This window comes from Zootoca vivipara, chromosome 2, assembly GCF_963506605.1.
Source record: "Zootoca vivipara chromosome 2, rZooViv1.1, whole genome shotgun sequence".
Classification (NCBI taxonomy): Eukaryota; Metazoa; Chordata; class Lepidosauria; order Squamata; family Lacertidae; genus Zootoca; species Zootoca vivipara.
This window is the reverse complement of record NC_083277.1, coordinates 5611860-5634306: the sequence shown is the minus strand read 5'-3', so window position 1 is coordinate 5634306 and position 22447 is coordinate 5611860. Positions and strand designations below refer to the sequence as shown.

The 22447-nt window shown below is 45.1% G+C and overlaps 1 protein-coding gene across 1 annotated transcript; it reads left to right on the top strand.

Annotated features, from left to right (window-relative positions):
• Positions 1–226: 226 nt before the first annotated feature.
• Positions 227–21003, top strand: LOC118080219 (zinc finger protein with KRAB and SCAN domains 7-like). The gene is made up of 12 exons (XM_060270881.1): positions 227–351; positions 1246–1750; positions 1924–2005; positions 2275–2357; positions 3309–3435; positions 5364–6420; positions 13085–13172; positions 14452–14949; positions 15123–15204; positions 15817–15890; positions 16062–16188; positions 17567–21003. Exons 2-12 carry the CDS (start codon positions 1337–1339, stop codon positions 18376–18378), a joined length of 3444 nt encoding a protein of 1147 aa, XP_060126864.1. The 5' UTR covers positions 227–351; positions 1246–1336; the 3' UTR covers positions 18379–21003.
• Positions 21004–22447: the final 1444 nt, after the last annotated feature.

Here is a 22447-nt window from a genome sequence, read left to right as displayed (position 1 = left end):
TTCGGGGGTGCCTGCCCTAGACGTTTTCCCCATAACTTGTCACCTTAAAAAGAAAAAGAAAAAAGAGCAATGTCCAGCATTGAACCCGGGAGCTTCTGCCTGCAAAGAGCAGCTGTCCTGCCTCTTGAGTTACAGCAGCCCCTCTTGCCTTTTTGGCTTTGTAGGGGTTAAAGCGAACCGAACTGAATTCCTAGAGAGGAAGGGAATCAGGAAGGGGGAGGGGAGGAGCGCGGAGTCCTCCAGGAGAAAGCCCTTTCCTCCAAAGTCCCTTCCTGCCTGGCTTTTCCCTGGGGGGAGGAACGTGGTCTTTGTCTCTCCCAGCGCTGCATTGGGGGGACCCTTCAGGAGCCGGTGAGTGCATTTAGGCGAAGGGGAGCCAGGGCTGCAGTAAGGAGAGGGCGCAAAGCAGACCTGATCCATCCAGGATGCCCTCCCAACTAAGGAGGGCAGCATTTTTTCTCTCCCTCTGTGCAAAGGCAGGAGATGCTATTTGAAATATTTAAAGTTGATCTCGGTGCAAGTGTATCTCCAATTGAGCTTTGATTAGATTTAGTGGCCCCTCCCCATTAATCAGGCAGTGGCTTCATCAAGGCTTCTGGAGACACCATTCAGACGTGCAACTCCTGTGAGAATGATTTGAGACCTAATACAAAGCACTGCTGAGAACTATTGGAGGGCTAATAATCAGAGGATTCAAATGCAGGGGAAAGCCTGGCTGTAATGGGGGAGGAGAAGTAATGGAGAGAGCCTGACTGAAAGTAAATATACCTTTGCAATGTGTATTAGAAACCAAGTCAGATGGGTGGGGTACAAATAATAAAATTATTGTTACCGTATTATTAATGGGAGATGAGAAATAATGGATTCCCACAGATTCCCAGCTTTATTTTTGTTGTTTTAAGGAGTGCTGTAACAAAAAGCCAGGGAAGAAATCGTCTCATCCCCCGTGCTTCAATTGCTACATCCCACTTTTGCAGCAAAATACAGAACACCGGCCAATCTGCCAGCCTTGAAAAATAGCAGCAAAACTGCCTTTTTTCTGTATGCATTGAGAAATGCTGGTTTAGACGGTGGTCTGCGTATTTTGTTTTGTAGCTTTCCTTTTAGGAGAGCTAGAGACACCTGCTGCACCGCTATAATCTGGCCCTGGGTTCTAGTAAAACTCATCCAGGATTGCTAAGGGAATATTTTCCCTTTCCTGACAGTGTAGCAATCCCATAACACAGCAGTGTCTTTGTTTTGTAGGGGCTGGCATCACTTCTGATTAGGACAGACTGAAATTGACAGAAGGCCAAGGAACTCCTTTGGACATCTTGAAGGCGTTCTTGGAGCACAGATGGATGAGCAAAACTCAGCTGGCCCTGAAGCAGGAAGAGGCCACAGTGCCATCAAACCAGGGAACTCTGCAGTATTCTGGAAAAACTCAGTGCAGGAGGTCCTGGGTGAGGATACCCTCCCTTCAGATGTGCAGCGACAGCAGTTTAGACATTTCTGCTACCAGGAAGCCAAAGGACCCCGAGAGGTTTGCAACCAACTCCACCATCTTTGCCACCAGTGGCTGAAACCAGAGCAAAACACAAAGAATCAGATGCTTGACCTGGTCATCCTGGAGCAGTTCCTGGCTGTCGTCCCCCCGGAGATGCAGAGCTGGGTGAGGGAGTGTGGGGCAGAGACCAGCTCCCAGGCAGTGGCCCTGGCTGAAGGTTTTCTCCTGAGCCAGGCAGAGGACAGGAAGCGGGAAAAGCAACAGGTGAGAGTGTTTCACGGTGATGGTTCCCAAGGCATTCTGATTGTAAGGGAGGGTATCTCAAAATTCTCAGCTAAAATCCCAACTTTTTTGGAAAGCATCCAATGAAGGTTGTCTGAAAACCTCCGTCCTTCCTTCTCTTTGATCCCTGTTTTGACTACTTGTTACTGTTTCAGGGACAGGATCTGCTTGCAAAAATGGGCACAGATTTCACTGAGATGGAGATGATTCCCTTGGACAGCAGACAGAGGCCACTAGGTAAGGATTTGTTGGGATATATCTCAGTTTGGTCTCCCTCTGTTGAGTGTGAAATAAATCTAGGGGCTCTTTTAATCTTTGGTGGACGAGACTTCCCTGCAGCCTTTTCCACTGCTCCCAATTTCCCTTAGGAGCTTTTACACAACGGATACACAGAATGGGTATAAATACATGCATTTATAAAGACCCATTGGTAGATAAATGTTTGTCACATAACCTCTGAAACAAGGAAATGCTCCTGGCTACCAACCACATTTTTTCCCTCGCAGGTGACTGGATGATGCTGGCAGGACCTCCTCCTGCATCTCCTCTTCACAGCAGAGGGGAAGCAGCTTCTGTGGCACTGGATAAGGTAGGAATGGCAGATCAGTGGGGAAATAGAGTTTGGGGGCATCCAGCATATCTCTGTCCCCTCTTCACCTCCCTGGGCCTGAATGAATCTCTCTTTCACTTTGCTTCTTGGAAGCCTGTCCTCAATAAAGTCTTTGAAGGCCACTCGGGGAAGGTTTCAATCCAAAGAATGATCACCCCCCCCCTCACCTTAAATAGGCCTTTGGATGGAGCTAGAACCCTCTAGTTGTAGTAGTACTGTCGTACCTTGGTTCCCGAATGGCTTAGTTGCTGAACAAATTGGCTCCTGAACGCCGCAAACTCGGAAGTAAGTGTTCCTGTTTGCGAACGTTTTTGGGAAGCCCAACGTCCAATGTGGCTTCCGCTTGAGTGCAGGAAGCTCCTGCAGCCAATCGGAAGCCACACCTTGGTTTTTGAACGGTTTCAGGAGTTGAACGGACTCCTGGAATGAATTAAGTTTGAGAACCAAGGTACCACTGTTTTTATAAATTCAAAAAATGCTTAATGCTAAAGTAGATTTTCAAGAAGCTAACAAAGAAGAAAAGGCAGTGTGCTCTAAGATGCTACTGGAAGGAATTTTGTTATTTTCTTCGACTACGTCGGACCAACCCAGCTACCTACCTGTAACACAAAGATAAAACACCCATCGTTGAAATACACAATTCCCATTAAAACCTTAAAGTAAGGTAAAGAGTAAAGGGGCTACATTTGGATTATTCTATTTATCTACTTGCACTTTGACGTGCTTTTGAACTGCTAGGTTGGCAGGAGCTGGGACTGAGCAACGGGAGCTCACCCCGTTGCGGGGATTCAAACCGCCGACCTTCTGATCAGCAAGCCCTAGGCTCTGTGGTTTAACCCACAGCGCCACCCGCGTCCCTTAAAGTAAACACCCATAATTAAAAAGTGCCAAAAATGGTCCAATCATGAAAGGCTTCTTTTTTTCTTTTAGAGTCCAGCATCCTTCGAGGATGTGGCTGTGCATTTCACAGATGAGGAATGGGCACTGCTGGATCCTGACCAGAGAGCTCTGCATACAGAAGTCATGGAGGAGACCTGTGGGATCTTGGCCTCTCTTGGTAAGGTTCCCAGTGGCTTGATCTGTTGTGAATTATCAATTGTTATCCATGATCAATTGCTGATAAAGATGATGAATCCCTATATTCTGATGTGGTTCAACGGTGTCACCTACAACATCAGGGGTTATTTTTTTATATATAAATAATGTTTCTTAGTTTTCAATTACAAAATATCCAAAATATGCTACATTGTATCAATGCTAAATTACAATTGCAATTCAAATATAATTAAACAGCCAATTACATATACATATTTTTTAATGACTTCCCGCGTGTTAGATTTCAGGGTACAGTATTTTTGTTTTCATTCTGCTTCCAAAGGGTTATGTAATCCAGTTCCATTCATTCTTAATCATAGTCCCTTATCCACAGCTATAATGTTTCTAACTTCCATTCGTATTAAAACATTAATAATTTATATTTATGCAAGAAAAGTTCTGTAATCTTTGTATTTTCTGTGCGTGAGGTTTTTTTATGTCTTTGTAGCCGTTTCATTTTAGCAGATGGTAATCTTGTCCTATCCATCCAAGCAGATGTCTGTAAATTATTCTGAATTTTACTCTAATAAACAGAAGAGCCTCTGCATCTTGATGGCTGCATCAGAGGATTACTGATAGGCAAAGTGTTTTTTGCACCCAGCGTCTCCCTGCCCCCACATTCCATATAGGAGCGAAAGTCAGATATCAAGACGATCTGCAAGTGAAGCTCACTTCCCCTGGGCCCTGGGGGAGCTTACAAGGACAATTATCCTCAAACCATCCTTGTTTATCCTTTGCAAATGATCTCCGCTAATGTGGAAGCGGTCGTTAAGGCAGATCAGCATCGGAAGTGACAACATCAAGGATTCTAACCATAGCTGGCAAGTCTCCCGTATTCCCCAGGAAACCCCCATTTTCCAGCTGTTCCCAGCTGAAAAAACGGATTTTTTTGTTTCCCCCCGGTTTACTTACTGGCCCGGGGGAGGCTCCTTCTGTGCATGTGTGGAGTCTCTGGACATGCGCAGAAACAATTTCTGGCACGGCGGCTATTTTGGACCTGGGCGAAGCATGCTCAGAAGAAACTTTTGATGCTGCTCTGCCCAGTTCCAAAATGGCCGCAGCGCGACTTCCGGTCTGCAGATCCCTTATTTTTCTGGCAGGAACTTGGCAGGTATGATTCTAACCCCCTGCAGTTAACCTTGAATGGGCATCTGTGTAGTTGTTCCCTTCTAAGCAATTGTCTGACTGGTTTTTACTGCCCTTATCTTTTCAAATGTAAGTTTCAGAGTTGTTAGGGAAGTGGAAGTAGCCTCTCCACCATTTTGTGTTTGGCCACAGAGACCACTGACATCAGAGATGGTCCAAGATCACCCATTGAGCTTCCTCCCTGAGCTGGAAGCTCAACCCAGGTCTGTGCAGTGAAAAGCTAAGAGTCTGTAGCAAACCAGCTGTCAGCAAGTGCCAGTCACAGATACAGATGTAGTAATGTTACAGATCCAGTTCTGGGATGGAGCTGAACTTTAATCAACGGCCTTGCAGTTATGCCAAGTTGATCACATTTGAAACACACAATTCACAGACTGATTGTTTATTTATCTGTTCTAGGACCTTTCCTGATTTTGATGTCATGCAGACAAGATTTAGGATTAAGAAGTGTGACACATGTTTTCAAAAGCATTGCATGTTAATATATCATAAGCATAAATGTCTCCAACAAAGATTAATTAGCTAGGTTGCCATATACTCAAGTTGGTGCTAGTGCTTCTCCTAATTAGAGTTGAGAGCTTACTAAAACCTTACAAAATGCATATCATTTGGGAGTGTAAGGTATGCCCCCCCCATCTAAGTCCCTTCAATTTTTCCTTAGATATCAAATGTTAATTGCATTTTTTCATAATGTGAGGCTCCATTTATTACTAAGGCTCTAATCAGTTTCTGTCTTCATTTCAGACGGTGGAGAATTGGAAAGCAAAAATAAGAGAAACTGCTATGAAATCTATACAGTGGGGGAGCCATATAAATATTGGGAGTGTGGCGAGAGCTTCAGTCAGAGCTCCCTTCAAACAATTCATACAGGGGAGAAACAATTTCAGTGCTTAGAATGTGGAAAGAACTTCGTTCGGAGCGACCATCTCACGTCCCATCAAAGAATTCATACAGGCGAGAGACCATATCAATGCTTGGAATGTGGAAAAAGCTTCAGGTTGAAACATAATCTCACTTCCCACCAAAGAATTCATACCGGGAGGAAACCGTATCAGTGCTTAGAATGTGGAGAGTGCTTCCGCTGGAAGAGAAGTCTCATTTCCCATCAAGGAATTCATACAGGGGAGAAACCATATGAATGTTTAGAATGTGGAAAGAGCTTCAGTCGGAGACACCATCTCACTTCCCACCAAATGATTCACAGTGGGGAGAAGCCCTATCAGTGCTTGGAATGTGGTAAATGCTTCAGCCAGAGTTCACATCTCTCGACCCATCAAATAATTCACAGCAAGGAGAAACCGTTTCACTGCTTGGAATGTGGAAAGAGCTTCCGTCGGAGCAGCCATCTCATCCTCCATCAAATGATTCATACAGGAGAAAAACCATATCAGTGCTTGGAATGTGGAAAGAGCTTCCGTTGGAAGGAAAGCCTCACTTCCCATCAAAGAATCCACACCGGGGAGAAACCATACCAGTGCTTGGAATGTGGAAAGTGCTTCAGTCGGAGCAGCAGTCTCTGTTACCATCAAAGAATTCACACAGGGGAGAAGCCTTATCAGTGTTTAGAGTGTGGGAAGGATTTCAGCCAGACCTCCCACCTGTATTCCCATCAAAGGATTCACACAGAGGAGAAACCATTTCAGTGCTTGGAATGTGGTAAAACCTTCAACTTTAAGAAAAACCTCACTTCCCATCAAAGAATTCACACAGGGCAGAAACACTATAAATGCTTGGAATGTGGAAAGTGCTTCAAAGACAGTGAGAGTCTCAGTTCCCATCAAAAATGTCATACAGGGGAGAAGCCATAAAATCAGTGACAGCTGAGGGTCACTTGGCTACTTAGAGGTCACAGTGGTGCCGCTAAGCTGTTTTCCCCCATGTTCTCTGTCAAAGTAACTTAAGCATTGCAGTTGAACAAATACTGTGCATCTAACAAACTGGAAAGTGGTCCAGAAGGACTGGTCTCTGCCATCCCTGCTGATTCACTGCTAGGACAAAAGTTGTATTGCCTCCACTTGTACTGTTTCTCTGCCTGTTGCCTTCCTTTGCAAAGGAGGGGGAACATGTAAAGATTACAGTTGTATAAATGCTCAGCAGTTAACTTTCTTACCTTGGTTCAGAATTGCTGTCAAAATTCCTGGAGTTGGTTCATGCCACGATAGTATTGATGTATATACATTGATAGGTAGTTTACATGTGAAGAGATTTCAAAAGAGTGTGTGAAAGGATATTGTTAGGAGAATCTGCTTACTCTGTGTATTAAGAACGTTTGTGCAGGGATCAGTAATATAAAGAAGAAGAAGAAGAGGAGGAGGAGGAGGAGTTTGGATTTGATATCCCACTTTATCACTATCCTAAGGCGACTCAAAGTGGCTAACAATCTCCTTTCCCTTCCTCCCCCACAACAAACACTCTGTGAGCAGAAATGATGCCTCCAGTTCTGATAATGCAGGCATTATTTTTCTCTAACATGACTTAATTCCTGCACCTGTGTAATGCTAAGGTGAGGGAATGCCTCTATATTAGCCTAACGTATAGTCCAGTGGAGTCTGTTGGGGTAGCTGGACATAGGAAGGGGTTCCTCCGCGAATATCAAACATCCTATGGGCAAGGTAATCACAAGTGCAAGGCTTGGAGGCCTCACTATATCTGTGATTAATGTATGTTCAACTCTTTCAGTGGTGCAGTGTTGTGCCTTGGTTAGTTGGTGTTTGTCAGAGCAACAGTGATACCTTGTCCCTTGTCTCTGTATATATTTGCATCTGAAAAGCCTACAAGCTGCAACTTACTTTTCTGTGCTTAAATTGGCCCAGAGCTGTTTGCTGAACTTAATAGTTTTACAACATTAAAAGATTTGGACCTTACTCTGCTTCTGTGTGGTGACTGGTGCCTCAAGCAACATCCACACTTCCACATCAGATTCCCAACAGCCTCCACTCTGTGGGTTCCCCAGCTGCTGCTGTTCTTCTGACCGAATAAAACATTGCAGCTGGAGTGGTTAATTAAGAAAATCCACTTCAGATTGGCATGTATCTCTGCACATTGCCAGCCATCCCAATACTTTAACTACCATTTTAAGGGATATACTAGACCACTTGAAAGATTGGGGCTGCTGTTCCTCTTCAGTAGGCACTAGAGAAAGAAGCATCTTACTGATTCTATTAAAAACATCAGAAGCCCTTCTTTGTGCACCTACTCCATGAGAGGTCTGGATGGTGGCAACATAAGAATGGGCGTTTTATGCGGTGGCTCCCCGTTTGTGGAATGCTCTTCCCAAGGAGGATCGCTTGGCGCCTTCTAGGGTTGCCATATGTCCTCTTTTCCCAGGACGCGTCCTCTTTTTCATGGGTATGTAAAATAAGAGTCATCATAGAGATCTATAGTTAAAAGTAGAAGTAGGCAGATGTGTCCTCTTTCTTGCTCTTCAAAATATGGCAACCCTAGAGCCTTCATTACATATCTTTAAGCTCCAGGCGAAAACATTTATCTTCAATCAGTTTAACATTCTATGGTCTTTTAAATGTGTTTGTGTGAGTGGGATAATTGTTTTGTTTTTGTTAAGTATTTTTGTTAAGTATTTTGTGTTCTCATTTTGTATTTTTACGTTGTGAACCAGTCTATGACCTTCTGATGAAGGGTCGTATACAATTTTAATAAACAACAACAACAACATCATCAACAACAAAATAAATAAATAAATAAACAATGTGCCGTGGTCTTTGGATAAAGGGCAGTATACTGAATGAATGAATGAAAAGGTGGAGAAAATTCACTAGATCAGGGTTTCCAAAAACTTGGGTCTCCATCTGTTTTCTTTCGGACTACAATCCCGATCAACCCTGACCACTGGTCCTGTTAGCTAGGGATGATGGGAGTTGTAGTCCAAAAACAGATGGAGACCCATGTTGGGGGGGGGGGACTAATCTAGAGGACCACTCCCATGTCTGTGCCTGGTTTGCTCACATCACTGTACTGAGAAGAAGTATCCAAAGAGAAACAATTCTGGAATTGTTAAGATTCCCCACGAGACATCTCACCATCTTCCCCCTTGCCAGCAAGTCTAATAGCTGGCTCCATGATGACAGGAGAAGAGGAGCTACCCTGCCTCTGAGTTGCAGACAGCCCCTCTTGCCTTTTTGGCTTTAGTTACAGGTAGGTAGCCATGTTGGTCGTCTGTAATCGAAACAAAATAATTTTTTTTTTTAAAAAAAATTCCTTCCAGTAGCACCAAGTTTGGTATTGGTATGAGCTTTCGTGAAGAAGTGTGCATGAACAAGAAAGCTCATACCAACAACAAACGTAATTGGTCTCTAAGGTGCTACTGTCCATCACTTCTACCTAGGCAGTTCTCTTTCCACAAGGGCCAACGTTGATGCCGAAATCCAGCATAGCTTGAGCTCTGTGAGTGCGGCTTTCTCCCAATTGAAGTGCAGAGTGTTTGAGGACCGGGACATTCGCAGGGAAAACAAAATGCTTGTTTATAAAGCTATTGTACTGCCAACCTTACCATATGCTTGTGAAACATGGACCACTTATGAATGCCATCTACAACTCCTCGAAAGATTCCATCAACGGTTTCTCCAAAAATTTTTACACATCACTTGGGAAGACAGGCGAACTAATATCAGTATACTGGAAGAAGCAAAGATCACCAGTGTTGAATGATTCTTCAACATCAACTTCGTTGGACTGGTCATGTTATGTGGATGCCTGATGATCGTCTTCCAAAGCAACTACTCTATTCCGAACTTAAAAATGGAAAGAGTAATGCTGGTGGTCAACAAAAGAGGTTTAAAGACTCTCTCAAGGCAAATCTTTAAAAATGTATTATAAACACTGACAACTGGGAAGCACTGGCCTGCGAGCCCTCCAATTGGAGGAACAGCCTTTACCAAAGGTGTTGTGGACTTTGACGACACTTGAACGGACACGGAGCAATGGAATCAAACTACAAGAAAGAAGATTCCACCTAAACATTAGGAAGAACTTCCTGACAGTAAGAGCTGTTCAGCAGTGGAATTTGCTACCAAGGAATGTGGTGGAGTCCCCTTCTTTGGAGGTCTTTAAGCAGAGGCTTGACAGGCATATGTCAAGAATGCTTTGATGGTGTTTCCTGCTCGGCAGGGGGTTGAACTGGATGGCCCTTGTGGTCTCTTCCAACTCTACGATTCTATTCTATGATTCTATGAACTCAGGACGCAAGGGAGAAACGTGCTAAGAGGAAGGCACGCTTGGCAAATCCACACCGTGATCAACTCCCGCCTGGAAACCAATGTCTCCACTGTGGAAGGACGTATGGATCCAGAATTGGCCTCCACAGTCACATTTTTTTAAAAATAATTTTTATTAATTTTACAAACAAAACTAAACAAACTACACAAACATACAATATAACACTGTCCCTTCGTCTTCCCTCCACCCACTGGTTCACCTCTGCCACCAGTGAAACCCGTGTGCTTTGAGAATCAAAGGGGTCCATTATAAGTTGGGTTTGGCCTCCCCCCTCCCTCCTCCCCCCTCTTCCCCCCCTGCCACTGAAAGGACAGGAATGGAGGAGCTCTGAGGATTGGTTTCCCCCAGCTCGTTCATAAGTATACTTAAACAAATACAAACATGACAATAATAGGGGAGAATTTTAACTCCCCAATTCTTATTACCTTAACCTTATACTTGTGACTTCCTCGGTAATCTTCCTCCTGGTTTTCCTTAAACAAAATCTAAAGTTTATGGCGAGTTTTCTATTTCAGTTTAAAATCCTTTTCTTATAATATTAACTCAACCCTCCTCCTTTTCCATGCTGCCCTCCCACAGGCCCCCTCCTGCCACAAGAGGAACCTGTGGGGCACAGCATTTCCAAGGTTCCATTATATCCCCTCCTCAGCCCTCTGAGCACTCCCTGCCACTGAGTATCTCAGAGTAAGGAAAGGAGAGTAGGCAGCTTTCTGCCTAATCCTAACTTAACTTACAAAAATTTACATTAACTTAAGTTCTTTCCTAAGCCGTTCTTATAATTCCCTCCAGAAAGCACAACTTTTTCCATTCATTTTTACACTCCATCTCTTCTCCCTAAGTCTTTTCCCCCAATTGGATCAGCATTTCCGTTAACAGGCCAAAATTTCAAAAACCGTCTTTCAGAATCTAAAAAACAAAATCTTTTAACTAAAATATTCACCCCACACCCATTCTTTCCCATATCCGTCTCCAGCCCCTTGTCCCCCCCTGCCCCTGTCTTTCCCATTCCTCCCTGGCATCACCCCACATTTCAACCCCTCCAGGATCTTCAAGTCCATTAATCCTCGAATTCCTTTGCTTCTCATTTTCTTGTTCTACTTGATTTTCTTCCTTTTGAAGTCCATGCTTTGCTTCATCCCAAGCATATTTTTTATAGTCCAAGTCCTCTTTAAGGTTTTCAACAAGTTGTTTCTCCTGACATCCAGATTCAATCTCCACAGTCTCCAAGGTCAAATTTTCCTCTAAATCCTGGACTTGGACTTCCTCCTCGACTGCTGGTAAATTGGGATGTTGCCGTTCCTTGTAGATATCCTCCCATAATTGTAGATAGTTTAGCACCGCCTCCTGGAAGGCTCGAGAGTACTTTGTTTTCATATTTCTCCTGACCGCAGACAAACAGGAGGTGGAGAGCAAAGAGGTGCTGGAAAATTCCTTCCTCAGACGGTCGACTCCATTTTGGCAGTTCTTTTCCTTTGTCTTTTAACTCAATCACAACTCCATTCTTAATTCCAATATTGAATAGTTCTATCACGTTTTCAGTCAATTTTTACTGATTGCAACAATACAATAAATCCCCCCGGTCTTTTGACAGCTTGACAGCTTTTGACAGCTGTCAAAGCACTCTCCCCCTTAATAATGCTGTACCTCAAGGGGTGCCGGACTCGGGAGTTGAGAGGGTTCAAAAGAGTCTTTCTTTCTCTCGGGTCCACAGTCCCAGATGCCTTTTGTCGTTCAGCTTAAGATTATTTAAAGCGCCTCCCAGTTTTCCATTAGGAAGAGACCGACTTCCGTTTCTTTAAAGCCTCTCCTGTTTTTCCAATTGACGAATTTAAAGTCCGTGATCGCAATTCCACTTACTTTTTGGAAGTTTAAATTTATTCGGAAGAATCTGCCGCTTGCCGGGTCAGGACTCGGAGCTTCACTTCTCGGAGGTAAGATATAGCCCAAAATGGCTCCCGCGGTTCCACCCCGCCGGCTCTCGATCGCTCTATTGAGCTCTCGGGCAGCGGGGGATCCGCAAAAAACGGAGCAACCGCTGGGCACATGAGTCACCGGGACTCTCTACCCGGTGTTTTTACGGGGAATCCGCTCGCTCTGCGGACTCCCCCCCCCTCCGCGAAGCCAGGGACATCGGCGCGCGAGGTCCCTGCGTCCTTCTCTCCGCCGCGACAGACCGGAAGACCTCCACAGTCACTTACAGACTCATTGTTAAAACAGTGTTTAGGGAAGACAATCTTACTTGGGTACGAGCGATCGCCAAAGAAGACTGGAGGGAATTTTCTTTTTGGCTTTGTAAGGGTTAAAGACTGACTGATCTTTAACCCTTACAAAGCCAAAAACAACCTCAGATATGCAGATGACACAACCTTGATGGCAGAAAGCGAGGAGGAATTAAAGAACCTTTTAATGAGGGTGAAAGAGGAGAGCGCAAAATATGGTCTGAAGCTCAACATCAAAAAAACCAAGATCATGGCCACTGGTCCCATCACCTCCTGGCAAATAGAAGGGGAAGAAATGGAGGCAGTGAGAGATTTTACTTTATTGGGCTCCTTGATCACTGCAGATGGTGACAGCAGTCACGAAATTAAAAGACGCCTGGTTCTTGGGAGAAAAGCAATGACAAACCTAGACAGCATCTTAAAAAGCAGAGACATCACCTTGCCAACAAAGGTCCGTATAGTTAAAGCTATGGTTTTCCCAGTAGTGATGTATGGAAGTGAGAGCTGGACCATAAAGAAGGCTGATCGCCGAAGAATTGATGCTTTTGAATTATGGTGCTGGAGGAGACTCTTGAGAGTCCCATGGACTGCAAGAAGATCAAACCTATCCATTCTTAAGGAAATCAGCCCTGAGTGCTCCCTGGAAGGACAGATCGTGAAGCTGAGGCTCCAATACTTTGGCCACCTCATGAGAAGAGAGGAATCTTTGGAAAAGACCCTGATGTTGGGAAAGATGGAGGGCACTAGGAGAAGGGGACGACAGAGGAAAAGATGGGTGGACAGTGTTCTCGAAGCTACGAACATGAGTTTGACCAAACTGCGGGAGGCAGTGCAAGACAGGAGTGCCTGGCGTGCTATGGTCCATGGGGTCACGAAGAGTCGGACACGACTAAACGACTAAACAACAACAACAACAAGGGTTAAAGCGAACCGAATTGGATTCCTAGAGGGGAAGGGGAACCAGGAACGGAGGAGTGCGGAGTCCTCCAGGAGAGAAAGCCCCTCCCTCCAAAGCCCCTTCCTGCTTGGCTTCTCCCTGGGGGGAACGAACGTGGTCTTTGTCTCTCCAGCGCTGCATTGGGGGGGACCCTTCTGGGAACCGGTGAGTTGTTCACTCTTTATTTTGGCAAAAAGGAGTCCCGGGGCTGCAGTAAGGATGGCCTTCAACCAGGGAGGGCAGCTTTTTTCTCTCCCTCTGTGCAAAGGCAGGAGATGCTATTTGAAATATTGCAGGGAGGGGAGGATTAAAAGCTGCTCCCGGTGCAAGTGTAACTCCAATAGAGCTTTGATTAGAATTAACACCCCCCACCTCGTTAATCAGGCAGTGGCGTTACCAAGGTTTCTGGTTGGCAGACATGCCCTTTCAGACGTTCTAGTTACAGGTAGGTAGCCGTGTTGGTCTGCCATAGTCGAAACAAAATAAAAAAATCCCTTCCAGTAGCACCTTAGAGACCAACTAAGTTTGTCATTGGTATGAGCTTTTGTGTGCATCTGAAGTGTGTGTGTATCTGAAGAAGTGTACATGCACACGAAAGCTCATACCAATGACAAACTTAGTTGGTCTCTAAGGTGCTACTGGAAGGAATTTTTTTATTTGCTTTCAGACGTGTGCAACTCCTGAGAGATGGAGAGGATCATTTGGGAGTGAATACAAAGCACTGCTGAGAACAATTGGAGGTTTAATAATCAGAGAAATCAGTTGAAGGAGAGAGTATTTAAATGCCATTTTAAAAAATATATAAAATTTGAATTCAAAATTGAATAGCTGTAATACAAAGCATCTCCCCATCCTTAGTGCTACATACCACTCAGATATTTTGCACCAAAAGTGAGAATATCCACGTTTGCCAACCTTGAAAAAGAGCAGCACGTATTGTTTCTGTGCAGTTTCACATTTTAAACCTACTTTACTCCTGCTTCATTTTGCTCATTAGCTGCCTTGGTCCAGTCACTAATGCTCTGCTGAACATACCTCACATTGCTATTGCCAGTGGTCAATCATGGCTTTCACAGTCCCTCATTGTTTTCAAACGTGTGGAAAAAGGTGAGGAGTCAGGATGACTTCTCTGGCATTGTAATACGGAGCCTGTTTCATATCACATCACAGGGTGAGAAGGGGAAGTGAAGAGGTTGTGAGATCTGTCTATAAGGATGCTGCGATCCAGTAGTGATTCTTCGAGTACGCTTTGAGAAATGCTGGCTTAGAAGGTAGTCTGCATATTTTTGCTTTTTAACTTTCCTTCTAAGGAGAGCTGGAGACTCCTACTGCACCGCTGTAATTTGGCCATGGGTTCTAGTGAAACTCATCCAGGCCTGCTCGGAGAATATTTTCCCTTTCCTGACAGTGTAGCAATCCCATAACACAGCAGTGTCTTTTGTAGGGGTTGGCATCACTTCTAAGTAGGAAATTGACAGAAGGCCAAGGAACTCCTTTGGACATCTTGGAGGTTTTTCTTGGAGCACAGATGGATGAGCAAAACTCAGCTGGCCCTGAAGCAGGAAGAGGCCACAGTGCCATCAAACCAGGGAACTCTGGAGTATTCTGGAAAAACTCAGTGCAGGAGGTCCTGGGTGATGATACCCTCAGTTCAGATGTGCAGCGACAGCAGTTTAGACATTTCTGCTACCAGGAAGCCAAAGGACCCCGAGAGGTTTGCAACCAACTCCACCATCTTTGCCACCAGTGGCTGAAGCCAGAGCAACACACAAAGAATCAGATGCTTGACCTGGTCATCCTGGAGCAGTTCCTGGCTGTCGTCCCTCCGGAGATGCAGAGCTGGGTGAGGGAGTGTGGGGCAGAGACCAGCTCCCAGGCAGTGGCCCTGGCTGAAGGTTTTCTCCTGAGCCAGGCAGAGGACAGGAAGCGGGAAAAACAACAGGTGAGAGTGTTTCACGGTGATGGTTCCCAAGGCATTCAGATTGTCAGGGAGGGTATCTCAAAATTCTCAGCTAAAATCCCAACTTTTTTGGAAAGCATCCAATGAAGGTTGTCTGAAAACCTCCGTCCTTCCTTCTCTTTGATCCCTGTTTTGACTACTTGTTACTGTTTCAGGGACAGGATCTTTTTGCAAAAATGGGCACAGATTTTGCTGAGATGGAGATAATTCCCTTGGACAGCAAACAGAGGCCACTAGGTAAGGATGGTTGGGATGTATCTCAGTTTGGTCTCTCTCTGTTGAGTGTGAAATAAATCTAGCGGCTCTTTTAATCTTTGGTGGCAGATGAGACTTCCCTGTTGGAATTTTCAATTCCACCTTTAGTTGCAGACATGGGATTAATATGTGTCACATGTCGGTTTACATTCCAGTACAGTTTGTATTGCTTTTGCTTTTGACTCTCTGAGGAGACAGCAAGGAGAGAGGACATGTTTCTTTGTCTTGATTTATGTTTAATAAATCCGTAGTTAATACTATATATTTACAAGCCTCAGTCTCATCTGTTGTGCAGTTACACTGCTGTGTATAGTGTGCCCAAGTCTGGGAGGCTTGGGTCACTGTTTTATGTCGGAGCCAGAGGTCGATGGATCTTCGCAGCAGCATGGCTAGAAGGAGACGAGCCAGCTGGCCTTTCGACCCTTAAAGCCGACATCCCCTGCAGCCTTTTTCACTGCTCCCAATTTCCCTTAGGTGCTTTTACACAACTGATATACAGAATGTATATATTTGTAAATGCTCAAAATACTTTTTAAAAGGCCTATTGGTAGCTAAAAGTTTATCACTGAAACAACCACATTTTTTTCCTTGCAGGTGACTGGATAATGCAGGCAGGGCCATCTCTTCTTCATAGTGGAGGCGAAGCAGCTTCTGTCGCACTGGAACAGGTAGGGGTGGCAGATCAGTGGGAAAAGGGGTTGGGGGCATCCAACATATCTGCCTTCTCCTCACCTCCCTGGGCCCAAATACACAGTTCCATTAAAACCTTAAAATAAACACTTGTTTTTTAAAAGTGCAACACGATTATCCAATCAGGAAAGGCTTCTTTTTTCTTTTAGGGTCCAGCATCCTTCGAGGATGTGGCTGTGCATTTCATGGATGAGGAATGGGCACTGCTGGATCCTGACCAGAGAGCTCTACATACAGAAGTCATGGAGGAAACCTGTGGGATCCTGGCCTTACTTGGTAAGGCTCCCAGTGGCTTGTTAATATCTGTCGTGATTTATGAATTATTATCCACAATTAATTGTGAGATAAATGTGATGAACCCCTATATTCTGATGTAGTTCAGCAGTCGCCTACAGCAGCTGGGATTCAGACTCCTTGTAGTTAACATTGAATGGGCATCTGTGTACTGTATTGCCTTTCAAGATGCATCCTCCAGTTCTGCCCATTTAAGCAATTGCCTGACTGTTTTTTACTGCCCTGGTAGTAAGCTGGACAGACCCTGTGAGTCAACCAGCACCCCTACACATGGGCCAACTTGGATAGGTGGGCAGGGATGACCATCCGTCAATCTCCTACCATCATTATGACATTGGGTGACAATTTGAAAGGAGCAAACAAACTTCCCTTGATGACCAACTGTCAACATCAGTCTGCAGATCAGGATGGAGAATGAATTATCAGGATGGATAATGCAGCTGATCCGAGGGGGGCTGATGAGCTGATAGCTAGGGAAGTCAGTGACAGTGAATGTTGGTGCCTAAGTTTTTATTTAATTATGTTTGTATCTTTCCATTGTTCTTATAAGTTCAGAAGGTTATGCATGTACTTGAGTCACATGACACGGAGATCTTTTCTTTTCAAAAGAGGAATAATAAAATTGTAGTGTTGGAAAGTTCCCTGAGGGTTATCTAGTCCAACCCCCTGCAATGCAGGAATCTCAGCTGAAACATTCATGATAGATGGTGATTCAACATCTGCTTAAACTCTTCCAACAAATAATAGGGATGCTGTTCAACTTTCTAACAGCTCTTACCTTCGGAAAGTTATTCCTGAAGTTTTTTATTGTTTTTATAGAAAAATTCTGGAAGGTTGGGGAAGAAGATAGGTAGGGAGAGAGCAGGGGAGAGAGCAGGGGGGTAGTAACTCGAAAATTATTCCTCATGTTTAGTTAGAATCTCCTTTCTTGTTACTTGAATCCACTGGTCTGGGTCCTATCCTCTGGAGTAGGAGAAAACAAGCTTGCTCCATCTTCTATGTGACAGCCCTTGAGATATTTGAAGGCTCTCATATCTCTCAATTAAATAAAAAAATTCCTTCCAGTAGCACCTTAGAGACCAACTAAGTTTGTGATTGGTATGAGCTTTCGTGTGCATGCACACTTCTTCAGATACCACATGCACACGAAAGCTCATACCAATGACAAACTAAGTTGGTCTCTAAGGTGCTACTGGAAGGAATTTTTTTATTTTGTTTAGACTACGTCAGACCAACACGGCTACCTACCTGTAACTATATCTCTCAACTGTTCCTCACAAGGCTTGAAAAATTGCATTTTTACATAATTTGAGGCTCCATTTCCTCCTAAGGCTCTAATCAGTTTCTGTCTTCATTGCAGAAGGTGGTGAATTGGAAAGCAAGGCTAAGGGAGACTACTACAAAATCTATACAGTAGGGACGCCATGTAAATATTGGGAGTGCGGACAGAGTTTCCACCAGAGCTCTCTTCAAGGAATTCATAAAGGGGAGAAACAATATCAGTGCTTGGAATGTGGAAAGACTTTCAGTCGGAGTGACCATCTCACTTCCCATCAAATAATTCATACAGGCGAGAGACCATATAAATGTTTGGAATGCGGAAAAACCTTTAGCTTGAAACATAATCTCACTTCCCACCAAAGAATTCATACAGGGAGGAAACCATATAAGTGCTTGGAGTGTGGGGAGACCTTCCGCTGGAAGAAAAGTCTCACTTCCCATCAAGGAATTCATACAGGACAGAAGCCATATGAATGCTTAGAATGTGGAAAGAGCTTCATCCAGAAGGAAACTCTCACTTCCCACCTAAAAATTCATACAGGGGAGAAACCGTATCAGTGCTTAGAATGTGGAAAGTGTTTCAGTCGGAGAGATCATCTCACTTCCCACCAAATGATTCACAGTGGGGAGAAGCCCTATCACTGCTTGGAATGTGGAAAGAACTTCAGTCAGAGTTCACATCTCATGACCCATCAAAGAATTCACAGCAAGGAGAAACCATTTCACTGCTTGGAATGTGGAAAGAGCTTCAGTCGGAGCAGCCATCTCATGTCCCATCTGATGATTCATACAGGAGAGAAACCATATCAGTGCTTGGAATGTGGGAAGAGCTTCCGCTGGAAGGAAAGTCTCACTTCACATCAAAGAATTCATGTAGGAGAGAAACCATAGAAGCTGTAGAAGCTAGGGGTCAGTGGACCTGGCAGGGCTGCTAAGAAGTCACAGAGGTGTGCTGCAAGTAGCCATTGAAAGCCTCCTCCATTAATTTATCCAATCCCCTTTTACAAACATATGTGTTAATGACTGTCAGTACCTCTTGTGGGTAGGGATGAATTCCAGTTTAAATGTGTCCTTAAATGGGCTTTCCTGCTGTTTTGAAGTGTCCTTGAAGGAAAGGAGGTGAGTGGTGGTGGCAGCATGGTAGTTTTAGGCCTGGGGTGCCTTGGTTCCCTCCTGAGATCCTGCCACCACCAGACATATGATTAGGAATCCCTGACAGTAAATATTGACTAAACCAGGGATAAGGGACCTGTGGCCCTCTAGTTGCTGTTGAGTATGGACATGTGGGGGATGCGGGGGGCGCTGTGGGTTAAACCACTGAGCCTAGGGCTTGCCGATCAGAAGGTCGGAGGTTCGAATCCCTGCAATGGGGTGAGCTCCCGTTGCTTGGTCCCAGCTCCTGCCACTCTAGCAGTTCAAAAGCACGTCAAAGTGCAAGTAGATAAATAGGTACCTCTCCAGCAGGAAGGTAAACGGCATTTCCGTGCACTGCTCTGGTTCGCCAGAAGCGGCTTAGTCATGCTGGCCACATGACCCGGAAGCTGTACGCTGGCTCCCTTGGCCAGTAAAGTGAGATGAGCACCGCAACCCCAGAATCGTCCGCAACTGGACCTAATGGTCAGGGGTCCCTTTACCTTTTTACAATGGTCCTCAAGCCTGTGGGGTGTGACTTAGATATGGGATACCTTTACCTTTATGGACATTTGGGGTGGGGTGGGGTGGGGATAGAGGGAAGAAAAAATGCAACACAATTGATGTACTACTCTTGTCTGTCTAAAGGGGGCAGTGTAAGAACATTAATTCAGGGTTCCAACATTACCTGTCTGCTGCTTTGGTTCCCTGGCTTGTACCAGGAAGATGTGTGGCATCGCATGGCAGGACAGAGGCTCAAACAAAGATGTGCTCTCCCAAGCCCACATTCCCAGCATGTGTGCACTCTTGTCCCAGCGACGACTACCCTGGCTTGGTCACGTCTGCATAATGGAAGATGTCAGGATCCCCAAGGGCATACGAAGAGCTGGCTTCAGACGCTGGGCCTGTTTGGCAGACCACTGTTGTGTTACAGAGACTTCTGCAAACGTGACACGAAGGCTGGCAACATTAACCCTGAATGTGGGAATCCCTTGCAGATTATTGCAGTGCCTAGAGATAGTCAGGTTGTGTATCCACAGCAGTGACCTCCATCCCAGCCAAATTCACCCACAGCCCAGTCTACCTCCTAGGGACAATCTGCCTTGGTACCCCAAATCTCCTCTAGTTGTAATCCTCGATGCTTGGACAGCTTGGCCAATTTTCACAAACACCCTTGTGTCACCTTCCTCTGGTAAGACCTTTTACACAGGGCAGCCTCTCAGACTAGCTCAGCCCCCGGCTTCCTTCTCCTGATCTTGACATATTAACATACTGTGTATTAATATTGAGGCCTTAGCCATTCTCCTCAGCTTCTCTCTCTGGTCTATTCATCACACTTTCCTCATAAACTCCCTATCTCCCAACTGAACTCCCCTCAACTGACTAAACTCTCCCTTACTGATACGAACCTCCCAACTGACACGAACCTCCAACCAATCAGATTCTGCCAACACCAAAACCAACCAACCAGACTGAATTCTCAAAAGCAATCCTGTCTCTCTCAGAACCTACCATGGAAAACTACTGCTATGTAGGCTTTGCAGCATCATAACAACACAAGGCCTTAAACAGAATATTTTCACAGAATATTTTCCCCTTCAAAACACAAATGTGAACTAATGTATTAACGGCAATTGCTGACAAATATAGTAAAATTATTTAGGTATCTAAGTGAATAAAGAATTGTGTAATTATGTAATATATCCTTGCTCAATGCCTTTCAGAGTGTGGGCCCCCTCAGGTACTAGACTGCAAACGCCTTCAGATTATAATACATATTCAAATGTAGTCATATAAAATGTGAAGTTTGGGCAGTGACTGACTGCCCAACAATACAGCTTTGTGGCTGAATAGGGATTTGAACCCTGGTCTCCAATGGCCTTGTCCAACCCTCCACAACACAATGAGCACATAAAGAATTGAGGGGAATTTTGGCCTGGTGGAAAAGGTGAGGTGTGAGCTGGGGTATTGTTTATTTTTTTGTTGCTGTTATTTATAATAATTGTTTGTATATTTTTTAAAGATCTTACGTGGAAATTGTTCAGTTTCTTGTGTGCCTTTTGATGTCCTTTATTTAAGCATAACAACTTTTAATACATTTGCAATTATGTACATCTTTTCATGTTTAATGTTTTATTATGTATAGATATATATTGTATATACTGGAAGCCACCCCCGTTGCGCTGTGGGGTGAAGGGGAGTCAGAAGGCTACAGAAGCAGAACCTGGGAAAGGGAGAAAAGGGGGTGGTGCTTCTAATTCAGAGGTCTGCAACCGCCAGCCCATGGAGGCTGTTTATCCGGCCCACAAGCCGCCCGGTCGGCAAGTCCCCCACGCTAAACTGGCGCAACACGGCACGGGGACTCGCCGAGTGGTGCCGGAAATGGCATCTGCACACGCGCAGATGCCAGAAACCGTGCCTGCGCACGCCCAGATGCCGAAAACCGCTTCTGCGCAGGCGCAATTTTTGGCTTCCGGGCATGCGCAGAAGTGATTTCTGGCGCCCTGGGCATGCGTAGTGGGCTGGATCATTGTCCGTGGGAATGATCCAGCCCACGGCCAGAAAATGTTGCAGACGCCTGTTCTAATTGGAAAGTTGGGGAAGTTTCCCATTGAAAGGACACCCACCCGTCCTCCCCGTAGCCAGCCTGTGCAGTTTTGATGTGGCCAAACCCTGAGCAGAGAGGGAGCTTATTTCAGAAGGAAACTGGGCCTAAGAGGTGCCAAGGGATATTTTTTTTTTGGAAGGGCAGAGAGCTGGGGATAATAAAATACTGTTGCAAAATTAAGAAATACGATTTATTCACATAGTTACACCTGAGTTTGGATGGAGGGAGTCCAGATCTTACAGCATGGTCATCTCAAAAGGGGCTTGTTCCCCACAGCAGTGCAGCAATGGAGTCCAGGGCATCTCTCCCAGCCTGCCTTCAGCCAGCCTGCCAAAAGATGGATCTCTACCTATTTCTCCCTTCTTCCGAACACACCTTGCTCAAAACACTATTTTTCTTTCCCCTCTGGTTCTGATAAAAGGTAAAGGGGCCCCTGACCATCAGGTCCAGTCGTGTCCGACTCTGGGGTTGCGGCGCTCATCTTGCTCTATAGGCTGAGGGAGCCGGCGTTTGTCCGCAGACAGCTTCCGGGTCATGTGGCCAGCATGACAAAGCTGCTTCTGGCAAACTAGAGCAGCGCACGGAAACGCCGTTTACCTTCCCGCCGGAGCGGTCCCTATTTATCTACTCACACTTTGATGTGCTTTTCAACCCACAGCGCCACCTGGGTCCCTTCTGGTTCTGATAAGTTATGATAATGATGAAGGAAGGCTATGGGTGAGGCAGCTTTGGTATAACACATTGTGGAAGCCCATCACCTTGGTAACCTCCTGTCCAGGCCCAATCATTCCTTTTCAATTGGGTCATCAACACCTTTTTGCCTCTATCCAAGGTGAGGCACTGGCTTGGAAAGGAAACTTAGCCTGTATTGTTCCACTGGCCTCCAATCTCTCCTTCAGTGTTCCAAATTATCAAAATGCTACCGTTTATTAATTTCTAAGGTTTAGGGGGGATCCTTCCCCCAAACTTATAGAAACACATTTGCAGAGCAGAGCTGGTGGATCCAAGTTCCAGTTGGTCACAAAGAAAAAGCTGGTCACTTGGGAACAGGATGTTGCTGCCCCATATAGAATGACAATGCTGGAAGGGACCCCAAGGGTCATCTTAAATTTCAACTCCCTTCTGTGCAGGAATCAAAGAAAAAAATCCCTATGGATCTGATTTACTGCAGTGAGATAGCTCTTGGGTGCAACAGGAGCCTGCATGTGTAGAGGAAGTATA

Coding starts and splice junctions, on each gene's coding strand:
- LOC118080219 (XM_060270881.1), top strand. CDS start 1,337: ATGGATGAGCAAAACTCAGCTGGCCCTGAAGCAGGAAGAGGCCACAGT. Junction 1,751..1,923: donor GGAAGCGGGAAAAGCAACAG/GTGAGAGTGTTT, acceptor TTACTGTTTCAG/GGACAGGATCTGCTTGCAAA. Junction 15,891..16,061: donor CTTCTGTCGCACTGGAACAG/GTAGGGGTGGCA, acceptor TTTTTCTTTTAG/GGTCCAGCATCCTTCGAGGA.